This window comes from Nansenia antarctica (assembly GCF_963989245.1).
Source record: "Nansenia antarctica genome assembly, chromosome: 9".
NCBI lineage: Eukaryota > Metazoa > Chordata > Actinopteri > Argentiniformes > Microstomatidae > Nansenia > Nansenia antarctica.
This window is the reverse complement of record NC_137679.1, coordinates 15,598,261-15,614,065: the sequence shown is the minus strand read 5'-3', so window position 1 is coordinate 15,614,065 and position 15,805 is coordinate 15,598,261. Positions and strand designations below refer to the sequence as shown.

At 42.2% G+C, this 15,805-nt stretch overlaps 1 protein-coding gene across 1 annotated transcript in view; it reads right to left on the bottom strand.

Moving 5' to 3' along the window:
• The window catches only part of LOC308165139 (ceramide kinase-like), a 28,221-nt gene that overhangs the window by 3,935 nt on the left and 8,481 nt on the right, over window positions 1-15,805 (bottom strand). Inside the window, exons 2-10 of the mRNA XM_080539248.1 lie at window positions 7,399-7,536; window positions 6,605-6,727; window positions 4,208-4,333; window positions 3,360-3,426; window positions 2,405-2,550; window positions 1,531-1,605; window positions 806-958; window positions 446-551; window positions 40-125 (exon numbers count right to left, since the gene is read on the bottom strand). Of these exons, the coding sequence (XP_080395374.1) occupies window positions 40-125; window positions 446-551; window positions 806-958; window positions 1,531-1,605; window positions 2,405-2,550; window positions 3,360-3,426; window positions 4,208-4,333; window positions 6,605-6,727; window positions 7,399-7,536 (1,020 nt within the window). The remainder of the gene's footprint in view (window positions 1-39; window positions 126-445; window positions 552-805; window positions 959-1,530; window positions 1,606-2,404; window positions 2,551-3,359; window positions 3,427-4,207; window positions 4,334-6,604; window positions 6,728-7,398; window positions 7,537-15,805) is intronic.

Here is a 15,805-nt window from a genome sequence, read left to right as displayed (position 1 = left end):
TTTTGTGGGGTCTATTTGGAAGAATGAAGAGACACTAACCACTGTCTGAAATGTCTTGGTCGCTCTTGCATTTCTCTGCTTTATCCTCAGAGTACAGCTGTGCGTTGTGCTGGCATATGAGGCACCTGAAAAATAGGGAAAGGGTGAAGATTGTTGGAATCCAATATCTTTACTGTGGCCAAATGGGCAATTTTGCATGTTGATGTTTACACTGGCTGAATTCCATCAAATATGTAGTGATATCAAATAGAGCATTGTGGGGTTTCGTGTTCGAAATCATAAAAAGGCATAGCATTTAAGGGAAAGTTACTCAAAATCTAAATGTGTCAAATGTTTACAGGCCTCCTGTCCTCGATGTTCCTAGCTTTTCAATTAATTAATTTGGGGGCATTGCTTAATCTACACACCAGATGGTCAACAGAGAACACTAGGTGAGGCCTCTTACCCTGCGGCACACCTAGACCTGTCCCGGGGCGTCCCCAGGATGTCAGTGGCTGGTAGGAAAGATACTGTCCCTTCATAGTAGTGATGAGTCAGAAATGTCTTAAAACCTGAAGGAACAGCAGTGTTAGATACCATTAGCATTTAGCAACAGTCTTATCCACAGCATTGCTCCTTAAGCGTTAAAGGTGTTGTGCATAATAATGTCCTCTGTAACATGTGGCCACAACAACATAATAGTCGACAACAGTAAAAACAAAATCAGTCTGGAGAAAAACTGAACAGAGAAAGAGTGTGTGTATGGGGTAGAGAGTGGTCATTTAATGTACGTATTATGCCTTTACAATATTTGTTTCCAGTCTACCTGAAAAGTCATATCTTGCTGGTCCCATCCACCTCTTCCTCTCGCTATCAGTCAGCATATCACCATAGAAACCGTATCCAAGCAGGGAGACGGAGTACCTCAGGAATGTGTTGTTGTGGTGGACCGAACACACGTCCATAGGCTGGGAGTCCCCTGTCAAGACAAACCCCCTCCCGAATGAGTCAATAACCACTCACTGTCTGGGTAAGTGACTGCAGCTAATAACCATGTGTGCACGCACGTGTTGTCAATTTCAGCCCGAATCCGGCAAGAACCAAAGGATCCCTGCATAACTAGTATTTCTTTTTTCTTTCTTTTCTACACTCAAAAAGTTTGGATTTAAGAAAAATAAAAAGCTTTTATTTGATGGTATTTGTGTATGTATTTGGTTTCACAGTTGACACACTTGCAGTTGACTGAAATCTTAAATAAGAGGTCAATGCTGAACAATTCAGTTGAGTGTGGAATCGGACAAATGTGACACAAATTTGTAGGCGCAGTTGAACTCCGGGAATTCCTTGGCACGAGAGAATGGCTGACACCACACATCCTTGAGTATAAACATTTCAGTTAAACCTCTGTGCAACATCCATGTAAAAAAAGTGATACAAATAACATTCCTGAGAGTTATGTCATTAGTTACCCTGTACAGTTTGAGTTGAAATCGTATGGTATTAAGATAGATGTCTTGCTACTAAGATATCAATATTTACTCCTGGACTCACCCACTATGATGTGTAAGGCCGAGGTCACAGGGTCGTTGGCGCCTACAGTTGCATAGCAGATGCAGTCCGTTGAACCTGCGGAACACACACAGACAAACAAATGAGTCAATGACACATCAATGGTAGCAATACGAAAATCGTGGTAGGGATAAGGATATCTATCAAATCAATCACAATATTAAATACGGAACAACGTTTTAACTAAGGCCATGCAAACTTAAATTGTATTAGAATTATTTAATAATTATTTTTTATATTACAGTGTATTGAGTGTATGAATATCCATCTTAGATGGAAAAACATGAAAAGTATGAGAAATATTATTCTACATTTCAGTATGATTATTAAATACATACGTATTAATGGTCCCTAAGCGAGATCTTAGCTTAGGTCATTTCAATTATGGAAAGGTGAGACCGCTGTAATAACGTCATTATGTGATTTATAAGTAATATTTATCAAAAACCAGGGGTAGGCCTATACTGTATACAATATATGTTTATACATTACTGGGAAAATGGGTGAAGTTAAATGTTAAATGGGCACATTTGTATTAAAATGATATGGTGAGCTATTCACAGTCACATATGTTCTGTTTAGTTAGCATTTCTAATTCAATAAGGGAAGAGGATGTCAATGACTTTCTTACTTTCCATATATGGTCGTGCTGAAAAACATCAAAGGGAACTTCAAAAGTGATGAAAGGTACTGCTGGGGAACATGTATGCATGTGTATGTTCATTTGCATTTTAAAATGTGCATTTACACACATTTGTGTGCCGGTTAGTGTATGTGTATGGGTGCTTGAGTGTTTGTGTGTGTGTGTTTGTGTCAAGCGAGCAGGTTGGTTGGTTGGTTGGTTTTCTGCTCTTACCTGCAGGTATAATTCCGATGCGGAGTGGACAGGGCTTCAGTCTCTCGTCCGGACAGTTCTGGTCCACTTTGTTGTCCCTCTGGGTCCGTGAGATCAGCCCATGGACCACCTCACTGAACATACCGTCGCCACCTACACACACCACACTGTGGGATCAGAGGTCACAGAGAGTTAGTCACAGAGAGTTCACCACAGAGTGGAGTTGATTGAGCTTGTCTGTCTCTGCCCCCTGACCTAATCCCCACTGAAAACCTGTGGGCTGAGCTGAAGACGAGGGTGCACAAGAGAGGACCTGGAGAGATTCTGTAAAGAGGAATGGTCTCAGATTCCTGACCATACGTTAGTATCCTGTATTGTGTTTATTGTGTATGAGTCTCTTCTTAGACTAAATAATTTATCAAGTTTCCCAGGCACATATTGTAACTGTAGACTGCTGAAGTACAAGCAAATGTTTCCAATCTCATTGGATACATCTCATCTTCATACAGCAAGACAATGACCCCAAACATACTGCCATAGCAACTAGGCCTTTTCAGGGTCAAAAATATTAAAGTGGACAAGTCAACCACCAGATTTAAATCCAATTGAACATGTTCATATGCTGAAGTGAGAACTTAAGACAAAAAGACCACAAAACAAACAGCAGCTGAAGATTGCTGCAGTACAGGCCTGGCAGATCACCAATATACCCATTGTCTGGTGGTGTCAATGAGTTGCAGACTTCAGGCAGTTATTGCATGCAAAGGATTGTCGACCAGATGCTAAATATGAGTGCATTATTTTTTCTAATACTGAAATAGTGTTTTGTTTCCCCCCCCCCCAAAAAAAAGGTTTTGTTTTACAAAAATATTACTTTCTAAATGGTGTATCCAGGGAAACCAACACTAATCAAGATGAAGTACCTACATCGACATCTTTTATGGACATAAGTTGACAATCATGACCGATGACTCACCCGTCATATTTCTTTAACTCTGCCTCCGTCTCCAGATGCTCCCTGGCATGATTGGCATGCTGTGTAACTATGACAACACATGAACATGTTAGCACATGTCTCAGCATACAGCTAAAATAACTAATACCTTCTGCAGCAAGTTATTCCAACAATTGCCAAGACATTATTATTAAAACAAAGTTGTATTGCCGCATAAACAATTGTTCATAATTGGTGACTGTGAAAGATATAAATGATTCCTCAACCATGAGCCTTTCCCATTTAGTGGCTAGGTTTATGGATGGCAGCTGTACATTGTGTCATATTCCTGTGCAAGCTGAGCAAATTTGGACCGTTGTGTCGACAGTGAGCAATTTACACCCTGTCCAAAAACAGCCCCTAGGTATACATATGAGTATCCAAAAACAGCCCCTAGGTATACATACATCTGAGAGGACTGTTAAGTTATAACAGCCCCTAGGTATACATCCATCTGAGAGGACTGTTAAGTTATAAGCTAAAATGGTACAGACCTCAGTCAGCATATTTGTACCCAGAAATCCTGTCAGGGCTTGCAAGTCCAACTATTGATATTCCTATTACTTAAAAATGGGCTTAGGTGGGCTTGCTGAAAGCATACTAAATTAAAATGTGTGTGTCTCATTTATCAAGTCATAGAGGTTAGTTTGATTTTCTACAGTGACTTTTAAATAAGGGGAGCTGCTGCTCTACTACACTTTCTTTCAACTACCCAGTGACATTTTCCACAACCAAAATAAGACCAAAAGTGCAAGCCCACACATTTTCTTCTGGATCTTCGTTTTCTAGTATTAAAGGCTACCATTATGTAGTTGGCAGGAGGAACTCACCAATCACATGTGTGGAGATGGAGGCGTGAGCGAAGAGAGGGGAGACTTTCTGCTCGTAGATGCGCTTCCCTTGCTGTTTGCCACCATAGGGATTGATGTACACCAGCAAGTGTTTGGGTCGGCCAGCTGGAGAAAGAGAAGGGAAGAATATGGACAGCTTTCTACCACAGTGGAACCTGTCACATGTATTCAAGTACACTTAACCAATAGAAAATAGGAACAATCACCTATTTTTCTTTTATTCATCTGTCTATGTACAACTGTGTCAACCTGATTATTGTGTTGTTGTCCTCGTATTGCATTTTATTATTTTTTATACTGATATGGACCTATGTGTCTGAAATGAAGTTAAAGATTGAGCGCTTATATCAACACCTCTATATACTAATCATCATAGTCTCTGATCACTGCACCTGCTTTTAAAAATAACTTCCCCCTACTCTGTTTTATGTACTGTAGCCTCTGTTTGCCTGTTGGCCAGGTCGTCATTGCAATTCAAAGTGCTTTACATACATTATTAAAAATTACAGCAAGAGGAGCATAGTAAAAAAAAAAGAGGTAAAATGAGGAAAAACATGTAGGCTAATATATATATATATAATTGATTGATCAATAACATTGATATTTGTAACATAATGTGTTTATATATAGGCAGGGGTGCACATAACTGGTGCGCCAGTGCGCATGCGTCGCCAAAATGCATGCTGCGCGGCAGATCAGCCGCATGAAGGCGCTTTTGCGCACCAACAGCTGGGTCCAAGAAGCAAGCCCCACTAAGTAAGTAACTATTTGCCGTCCCCTCAGCCGAAGGCCCGACGAGTAATCCATCACAACAGTCGACCGACGACGACCACGGCAACTCCCCTCACGAAAACATTCGGAAAGTATCGTAGCCTAACTCGTACTTTCATTCCGCGTATCGCGTATCGCACGGTTATCACGCCGACACGTGAACATTCAGTCCCGAACGACTCGTCGCTAAAAGGAAAACCAACACCAAGGGACTTCACGTTTCTTTTCTCTGAAGCTTTCAAACGTTCAGACGTTTGTTTTACAGCTTCATTATCGGACCTAGACCCCTGACCCAGGGAATATGGTTGGGAATTCTATTAGAAAAAAGAAAAAAAAAGACTTTGTTGCACAATCAAAATAATGAGCTATTTAAAGTGATAGCCTACATTACAACATCCTCTACCATGGTTGAAATTGAGGACAGTGATAACTGTCAAGCGTGGTGGGGGTAGTGGTGGTCTAGTGGATAGTGAGTTGGACTTGTGATCGGAAGGTTGTGAGTTCAAATCCCGCCTGAAGCCACACCACTACTAGTGTGCCCTTGGGTAAGGCACTTAGCCCTCAGTTACTCCAGGGGGAATGTCCCTGTAATTCGTAATTGTAAGTCGCTTTGGATAAAGGCGTCTGCTAAATGGCAAAATTATTAATTATTAAGAGAGCAGTGATGATGATGATTAAGCTTGTAGCATAAATAAATGCTTAGGCTGTAACTTTTTGTTGAAAAGTTGATTTCAGTGTTTACAGAACAGAGCAGTGCTTAAAGAGATGTCCGTTTATTTCAGTGTGTTTAAAGAACAGACATTCAGTTAGTGCTTAAAGAGATGTCAGTTGATTTCATTATGTTTAAAGGAGTCTGACAGACTTTCATGCTTAAAGAGCAGTCATTTGATTTTGCATTTGTTTATTTTGTTTTGCACACAATCATTTGTTTGTTCATCTTTATTTATGAATAAATGTCGTTTTGCTAATATAAGTTATCCATGTATCCCTTTTTCATCCATCCTGTGGGACGGGTCGTGAGTGACTCGCGAGCTCGGGGAGCACCAAGCAGCATCCCTAGGTGCTCCTCTGAGCACTGGCCCCAAAAAGTTATGTGCACCCCTGTATATAGGCTATATATAGCAATAGTGATAGGATATTAAGATATGTATATCTTAAAGTAAATAGCATTTTGTAAATTGCTATATATGCTGAATTTGATTCAGTGAATAAGATTGATATGTGTAGCATAAACACTTATAAACACATAGACACTTCTTAGTGTCCCCCTGCGACCTCTGCTGATATTGAAGAGCATTGCAGCCTTGGAAAAAAATATGTGTTTTAAGGTATTGATTTGTAATCATATTTGTCTTGTAAACAGGTCACACCTGCAAAGGAGACCGTGGTCTCAGTGTGTCTCCCTGGTTAAATAAATGTAAATACAATGAATACAAAGCCCGTCATATGCAATGCTTACAGTATGGAGTCAAATGGAATACTCAGTACTAATAGTATACTAGAAATGACTAAAATAATGATCTAATAAATGGTATTTATAGTTTAGTTCCCCTCAGTTATACTAACAACACTGAATGCTATTACACCCTCTTCAATAAGTCATACTCAGTAGTGCGAGCTGCTCTCTGATGGTCTGGGCCCACAGCTGACACAGCCCTGCTTCTGGACAGAGGAAGGTGACCTCACTGCACCGCCAGCGGTGCTGTCGCGCTCTCTCCACATAGAACACTGAAACATCATAGAATAACGACACGTCTGTGTTAACCAGACATGAAGCTGAGGTACTATGCCATTTACTGTAATGCAAACGATATGGATGGATTTTTTCATCTTATGAATGTTTTAACATTATATGTATTCCTGTGGTATTCATTTTCATACAGAATGTGACAGTATGTTTCCATGAGGAGTGTTCCTGTGGGATTGTTGTGAGTCTGACTATCCGGTTTGTGAACACAGAGCTGTTTGGGCCTTGTGTTCGTAAACAGTTCGTTTAGGACTCGCTGTTGGTCCCACGGGAACTTACTCCCTGTTCTCAGACTCGTTATCAATGTTATGACTATGTTAACAATATATCAATTGTACTATGTGAGAGTTTTGTGTCAGTCTCTTTAACTTCCCAATTCCCATTGAGAAGTTGACTGTCCGCTCGAGCTGTAAGATCATTTTCTTCAATAAATACTATACCTAGATTTAAAGCAAGTTCCTATTTTGAGTCTCATTAATTAATCCACAACAGTCTGTAGGTGTATAAAGGTGATAAATTAATCCCAAAGTAATGTTAGCATACTATTGATTGAAAGTGTTGGCAAACCAAGTCTAGCATGCTAAGCTTCAGCGGACAGTTAATGATGTTACTGACATGTGAAATACAGGATAAAAGGGCCTCATAGGTCTACCTGTGAATGCAAATGGGTAGGCCTCCGTCGGTTTCTGGGGCATTTTCTGCCACCTGCCATCATCTTTACTTCCACTGGTGTCCACATCTAGCTCCCGCACTGCAATGATCTCCGACACTGGAACAGTGTGGCAGGTACCTGTTTAACAAACACACACACGCACACACACACACACACACACACAGGGGTCAAAGGTTAAAGGGGGTCACCCACACAGGTAGGGTACTCTGGAAGGAGGGACAGGGGTCAAAGGTTAAAGGGGGTCACCCACACACATAGGGATGGAGAGAGGTGTGTGTGTGTATGTGTGTGTGTGTGTGTGTGTGTGTGTGTGTGTAAGAGTGTGTGTGTGTGTGTGAGAGAGGTTTGTGCATGTGTGTGTGAGAGAGACTGCCTTAAAATACGAGTATTTACTTGTATTTTGGGGGAGAGAATGTCGGAATAAAGAAATGCATGACAAACTGGTTAGAGGAATCTGAATTGTTTTAAACTTTATTTGTCTGACGTCAAACGTGACGTTTAGAAATTTCCGGGTCCAAACCAGAAATTCCCTGGACCAGAGTACCAGTGTACTACAGCGGTAGAATGACAGTTCAATTGTTTTTTAGACTTGGATCTATTCATACAACAAGGGACACAGCACTTTCCCGTTTTTCCCATATTTGTCAGCGTCTTTGAGCCTCGGAAAAGCGCTATATAAATATAATGAATTATTATTACAACTTTGGACCCGGAAACACGTCACGACTTAACAACCGAATAACAGTGATCTGTAGACCTGTGAACTGGCCAGGGGCGTAGTCATGGCAACATTTGACGCATCACAATCCAGTGACCAAACTGGATTATGACACATTTTAGAATTAGAATCATATTTTTGTTATATTGTAGCCTACACACATGCTGTGATCATTCTTGTGATTCACTCGAACATTCAATGTTGACTATTGCTAACAGTTTAAATAGAAAACTACTACCGTCTCATTACACAGGCCCAAGACAAGAGAGAGTATTCAAATCAGCTATTATGGATACTTATACTCCTGTGAGTATTTAAATACCTTTTAGTTACCTAATAATAATAATAATAATAACTTTTTTTACAAATAACTTTTATTTGTATAGTGTTTTTCCTGCAAACGTTGCAACTCAAAGTGCTCCAATCATTATAGAATCATAATTTAATTATTTAGTCATTTAAAGGCAATGTAAAAAATGCAATCATAATAATAATAATAATAATAATAATAATAATACATTAGACTTATATAGCGCTTTTCTAGACACTCAAAGATGCTTTACAAACTGAAAAGATCCAGTACTAATAATAAAAAGAAACAAACAATGTTTCCGTATCTGTCATTGTGTCAAAGGACGATGCTGCTGCGTTGGATACCAGCACAGATGAGGGAGGCCCGAACGCAGAGCAGAACAGCTCCGTGGTGAAGTCAACTCTCTGGATCCAGCTACTACAGGAGGGCGGACATGGACATCCCACTGTACAAAAGGTACGTAGCCTTGACAACTAGGGGTGTAACGGATCGCCCCCCACGGTTCAGCACGCATGTGTACCGCGGATCAATTGCACAATTTTAACAAGTAATAATATTACTTAATATCTCTTGTAAATCACAATGTAGAGTTGCCATGAAAAGATAGACGCGACAGTTGCGGGCTTTGTTTTACTCTAAATCGCAATGATAGGTTGATAATGCGGAAAAAAAAGAATCCGTTGTTTGCTCACTACACGTGAAGCTGGGAATCCACAACAACAAGGCTGCGTTCGTAAATCCGCTCTGGAATCTGATCAGCATTCAAGGAACGCCTCTTGTCCAATCAAATTACTTGGTCGACAACTAGGTAGCTCGACAACTTCTGATAATGAAGGCATTTTTTTCATACTGTAACGTCCCGACTTGGACAGAGGTTGAAATAATGACAGATAGCTTCTCTCATGTAATCTGTGCGTTTAATTGTAAACTATCTCATACACAACTTTCTTAGTTCACCGGAGCTCTCTCTCCCAACCGTCTCAACCACACACACAGCACCCGCCCCCTCCCGTGACCTCCACCGATCACAGGGGTGCATTGGCACACAACACAGTAACAGTGCGAACATGAACATGAACTCAAGCATTAATGAACATTAATGAACAGGGTTGCTACAATACCATGTTCAAAATATGGGTTCACTTTATTATTTAGTTAAAAGTGGCAAAAAAAAATGTTTATTCGTCTGCTTTAAAGAGCCCAGCGATTCACTGCTGCAACCAGGCGCCTCCCTCTTTCATATTGCACTACTTATAATTTAAGTTGAATGTGTATTTCAGTATAATATGTAATGTTTGAGTGTAGAATATGTTTTATATATATATATATATATTACCAGTTTTGACATCTTGAATGTTGTTGTGTTTTTTCACATAATAAAAGTGGTGTTTTTACAGAATTCAAGGAAAAAGCTGTTTTTATAAAAAATAAAAATGTTTTGTGTTGATCCGAAAAATGATCCGATCCGTGACTCAAAAACCGTGACCCGATCCGATCCGTGAGTTAGGTGATCCGTTACACCCCTATTGACAACCGATGGTCCTTGAGCCTAATGGACCTTAGGGCAGGAGCCCATCTCCTGTTTCCGGAATGGTTTTATTCTCAGAAAAGACAAGGGTTCTGTCTTGCCAAATACATTCATAGACACTAGGGCAGCAACGGTCCAGTTCGGTATGAACCTCGGTTTTCGGGGTCACGGTTTCGGTATGTGTTTTGTGCGTAAGGGGATTTTTTTTTAGATGTATTTACATACTATTACTTTACTTATACTTATGGAACTTTAACATTCAGACACATTCCAGAATATGACTGGTATTTTATAATATAAAGTATACATAAACAAAAAACACTTTCAAATGTAAAAAATAAATAAATAAATAAATACTTTCAAAATGTAAATGTATCTCTTAGGCTTGACTACTGGTATGGGAGAAGAAGAATTAGAAATAAAAGTGCACTTTAGGCTTGACAGGTAGACCACATGCGCTATGTGCATATAATGCGCATATACGACACGCATGAAGCAATTAACGTTTCTGTTCATTGTTTTTACTCTGTTCTCTCATCATTGTAGGTGGAGGAGGTGGTAAAGAAGAGAGAGGAGGAGGAGGTAAAGAAGAGAGAGGAGATAAAGAAGAGAGAGGAGGTAAAGAAGAGAGAGGAGATAAAGGAGAGAGAGGAGGTAAAGGAGAGAGAGGAGATAAAGGAGAGAGAGGAGATAAAGAAGAGAGAGGAGATAAAGGAGAGAGAGGAGGTAAAGAAGAGAGAGGAGATAAAGGAGAGAGAGGAGATAAAGGAGAGAGAGGAGGTAAAGGAGAGAGAGGAGGAGGAGATAAAGAAGAGAGAGGAGATAAAGGAGAGAGAGGAGGTAAAGGAGAGAGAGGAGGAGGAGATAAAGAAGAGAGAGGAGGTAAAGAAGAGAGAGGAGATAAAGGAGAGAGAGGAGGTAAAGGAGAGAGAGGAGGTAAAGAAGAGAGAGGAGATAAAGGAGAGAGAGGAGATAAAGGAGAGAGAGGAGATAAAGGAGAGAGAGGAGATAAAGGAGAGAGAGGAGATAAAGAAGAGAGAGGAGATAAAGGAGAGAGAGGAGATAAAGGAGAGAGAGGAGATAAAGAAGAGAGAGGAGATAAAGAAGAGAGAGGAGATAAAGGAGAGAGAGGAGGTAAAGAAGAGAGAGGAGATAAAGGAGAGAGAGGAGATAAAGGAGAGAGAGGAGATAAAGGAGAGAGGAGATAAAGAAGAGAGAGGAGATAAAGGAGAGAGAGGAGATAAAGGAGAGAGAGGAGATAAAGGAGAGAGAGGAGATAAAGGAGAGAGAGGAGATAAAGGAGAGAGAGGAGATAAAGAAGAGAGAGGAGATAAAGGAGAGAGAGGAGATAAAGGAGAGAGAGGAGATAAAGAAGAGAGAGGAGATAAAGGAGAGAGAGGAGATAAAGGAGAGAGAGGAGGTAAAGGAGAGAGAGGAGATAAAGGAGAGAGAGGAGATAAAGAAGAGAGAGGAGATAAAGGAGAGAGAGGAGATAAAGAAGAGAGAGGAGATAAAGGAGAGAGAGGAGATAAAGGAGAGAGAGGAGATAAAGAAGAGAGAGGAGATAAAGGAGAGAGAGGAGATAAAGGAGAGAGAGGAGGTAAAGGAGAGAGAGGAGATAAAGGAGAGAGAGGAGATAAAGAAGAGAGAGGAGATAAAGGAGAGAGAGGAGATAAAGAAGAGAGAGGAGATAAAGGAGAGAGAGGAGATAAAGGAGAGAGAGGAGATAAAGAAGAGAGAGGAGATAAAGAAGAGAGAGGAGGTAAAGGAGAGAGAGGAGATAAAGAAGAGAGAGGAGATAAAGGAGAGAGAGGAGATAAAGGAGAGAGAGGAGGTAAAGGAGAGAGAGGAGATAAAGGAGAGAGAGGAGGTAAAGGAGAGAGAGGAGATAAAGGAGAGAGAGGAGATAAAGAAGAGAGAGGAGATAAAGGAGAGAGAGGAGAGAGAGGAGAGAGAGGAGATAAAGGAGAGAGAGGAGATAAAGGAGAGAGAGGAGATAAAGGAGAGAGAGGAGATAAAGGAGAGAGAGGAGATGATTCCGGAAGATTCTGTGGATAGGATGGAAATAGACATGGAGAGAGAAAAGACAAGTGTAATCGCGGCAAACCTCGCGTTCGTAGGCGAGAGCATGGAGAGGGATTTCCATAAAGAGAAACAAAACGCAGGTATGCTCTCCGTTATCTGCTCTACAGGGCATTCGAAACATGATCCTTTTGGCTTTTCAAATCACTTCAGAGTCATTTATATTTTATCTGCATAGATTTTTTTTCTCTTTCAGATATTAAATCTTGGCCATTCTGGAAATACACAACTTTCCGGAACCGACTACCAATACTAACTACCTCCCACTCATCCACTAAACAAAACGCAGGTATTGCGGGGGTAATGGTGGTCTAGTGGATAGTGAGTTGGACTTGTGATCGGAAGGTTGTGAGTTCAAATCCCGCCTGAAGCCACACCACTACTAGTGTGCCCTTGGGTAAGGCACTTAGCCCTCAGTTACTCCAGGGGGAATGTCCCTGTAATTCATAAATGTAAGTCGCTTTGGATAAAAGCGTCTGCTAAATGGCAAAATTAAATTAAATTAAAATTAGGTATGCTCTCCATTATCTGCTCTACAGGGCATTCGAAACATGACCCTTTTGGCTTTTCAAATCACTTCAGAGTCATTTATATTTTATCTGCGCAAATGATAACAGACCGTTGATTTTTTTTCTCTTTCAGATATTAAATCCTGGCCATTCTGGAAATACACAACTTTCCGGAACCGACTACCAATATAACTACCTCCCACTCATCCACTAACTATCCCCAGACAAGCACCCCTCTAACCCTCTTCAACTGTCCCACAACTTCCCACACAGTAACCACTCCAACTACCACCGGGCTTCCTTTACTCCTTAATTACAACCCCATAATTACCCCGGTCACTGTAGTTACCTACTAAACATTTACATTCCATTTTCATCAGACTAATTGCAATTTCAATTGTCTTTCATTAAAGTCATATTCAAAAGGCAAACTTGTGTTGCTTCTTCATTCCTCAAATCTTATGTGTATGCCTCCATCTCATATGTATGTCTCCATCTTATGTGTATGCCTCCATCTTATGGGTATGCCTCCATCTTAATAAATCATGTCCTCAGTACATGGAATTTTAAGAGAATTCACGTGAAAAGCACAACATTCATGTGAAAGCACAGCATTGTATTGTATACAAACAATACAACAAATGTACAATGGTTCTTGTCCTTAATTGTATGTATTGGCTTGTGAAAAACTCTTAACCCTTAACTGTGTGGTCTTGCCTTTTTCTAAGAATTATATTGACGCTATTTGAGATATTTACAAACCGCATTGTTTTTCAAGTTAAAATGTTACAGCAAGGACTTGAATCTTCCATAAATGGATATTCACAAGTTTCATTGAAGTTAATAGGTGAGCAACACCTAAAGAAACCCATTCCAGTATGACCTGAAGTTGTCCACTGTAATTGAAAGTGAAGAGGGAGACATCAATTCTACACCTTCTTGAGATCCCTTCCCCCCTCGATGGGCTAAATGACTGTGGTCTCTCTGTGATGTTTACAAGCCTTGGAATGTTTTGATTCTGAGGTGTCACATGACTAGAATTGACAGGATTATATCTGATTGGTTCTCCCTTACAAACAGCTCTTGTGGTTGGAATGCTGTGGTTGAAAGTCAGGTATGAAACAGAATGTTGAACAGCAGATTCTCTCTCTTGTTCTTGTCCTGTGGTCCTAGCTGTTGTCTATAGCAATGACAATTAAATTGAATCTGAATCTATTGGAAAGAGGACTTTTCTTTTATCGTAATTTTTTAAATCAAACAATTACTATGGAGTAAAAATAGAGATTCATCCATAATTCAATGTTTTTTTCATTCAGATTTCAGTTTCACCATTTAGAAAGTACAGTTCCAGTCAAAGTCATACACGCCCATACCATAACACCACTCCACCATATTTCACAGATGAGATGGTATGCCGGGGATTTTGGGCAGTTCCTTTTTTTCCCGCAGACTTAACACATCACATGACATCACAACGTCATGCATCATTAATAATAATAATAATAATAATAATACATTGTAGGAGTGACGGCAATAACTGGACGATGTAGTCGGTTTGCCGGTAGAAAAACAATCATGTGCTTTATTCTCACTCTCTGCATGCGTACTGACAACAACAACATTCATCCATCTTTGTCCCACTTATATCCCGTCATATCACCCGCTAAGCAACCTGGGTGATTGAGTAAACACAAACATATCAACAGTGCTTTGTACAGGCTGGAACGCCGTGAATTACGAATACTCTGCTCACTAACGAGCGGTCACTACACACGTCCCCCCAGAATTCACAAGAACCGGCCCCAAAAAACGGTCAGGGACTCTGATAACTCGCCCAAAGCGACTCTGGCGCCCTTGAGCAGGCACAGGAGACCGAGGCAGGGGAAAAACAACAGGCGGACGTTTGGCCGGCCTCGGACGGCAGGGCAGGGGGTCTGCAGGAGCTAGGGTCGGGACTGTTTTAACAGGGGGGCGACCGCGGCGGGGCGGTTGGGCCACCTCGATGGGACGGTCCAAGTCCAGATGAGCTGGCTTAAGGCGATCCACCGAGATGCGTTCCTTACTACCCCCCATGTCGATAATAAAGGATTTGTCGCCTGTCTCCACGACCCGGTAGGGACCATCATAGGGTGGTTGCAGAGGGGCTCGATGGGCGTCTTGGCGGATAAAGACATACCCCGCTGCCTTCAGATCAGGCGGGACACGTACCTTAGGAACGCCATGGCATGAGGTAGGGATCGGCCGGAAGGACTTGGCCTTGTCCAGCAGCGCACTTCGCTGTTCTGGTGCTGACCAGGGGACCGTAGCACAGGGGAGGAAATCCCCCGGAACCCGGAGGGGTTGGCCGTACACCAGCTCAGCAGAGGACGAAAGGAGGTCCTCCTTAGGTGCAGTACGGAGTCCCAGCATCACCCAAGGAAGCCTGTCGACCCAGCCGTCGCCCCGGAGATCGGCTTTAAGGGCAGCCTTCATGGACCGGTGAAAACGTTCACACAGGCCATTGGCCTGTGGGTGGTAAGCCGTAGTGCGGTGGAGGGAGACACCCAGCTGCTGAGTAATGGAAGTCCATAAGCCAGAAGTGAACTGGGCCCCCCGATCAGAGGAAAGGTCTGAGGGGACCCCAAACCGGGAGACCCAGGTGCCGATGAATGCGCGGGCCACCTCAGCTGTGGTAGTCTCCGTCAGTGGGACGGCCTCTGGCCAACGGGTGGTCCTGTCCACCATCGTCAGAAGGTGAGTGTACCCCCTGGAGGCGGGAAGGGGACCCACCAGATCAATGTTGACATGGTCGAAGCGTCTTTCTGGGACCGTGAACCGCTCCAGCGGGGCCTTAACATGACGATGGACCTTCGCACGTTGGCATGGCACGCAGGTGTTGACCCACCCACCAATGTCAACCTTCATCCTGGGCCAGACGAATTTCGCCGCAATCAGGCGCTGCGAAGGTTTCCTGCCTGGGTGTGAGAGGCCATGTATGGCCTCGAAAACTTGCCGTCTCCATGCATGTGGAACCACGGGGCGCGGCTGCTCCATGGACACGTCACAAAGCAGCGTTGTGCCGTCGTCACTGAAGGGGATGTCCGCCAACTGGAGGCCAGAAACTTCAGTCCTGCATGCCTGGATGTCTGGGTCCGAAACCTGATCCGCAGCCATATGGGCGTAGTCGATGCCGAGGTGGACAGCCCCGATAGTGGCACGAGAGAGGCAGTCAGCTACAGGGTTGTCCTTCCCCGCCA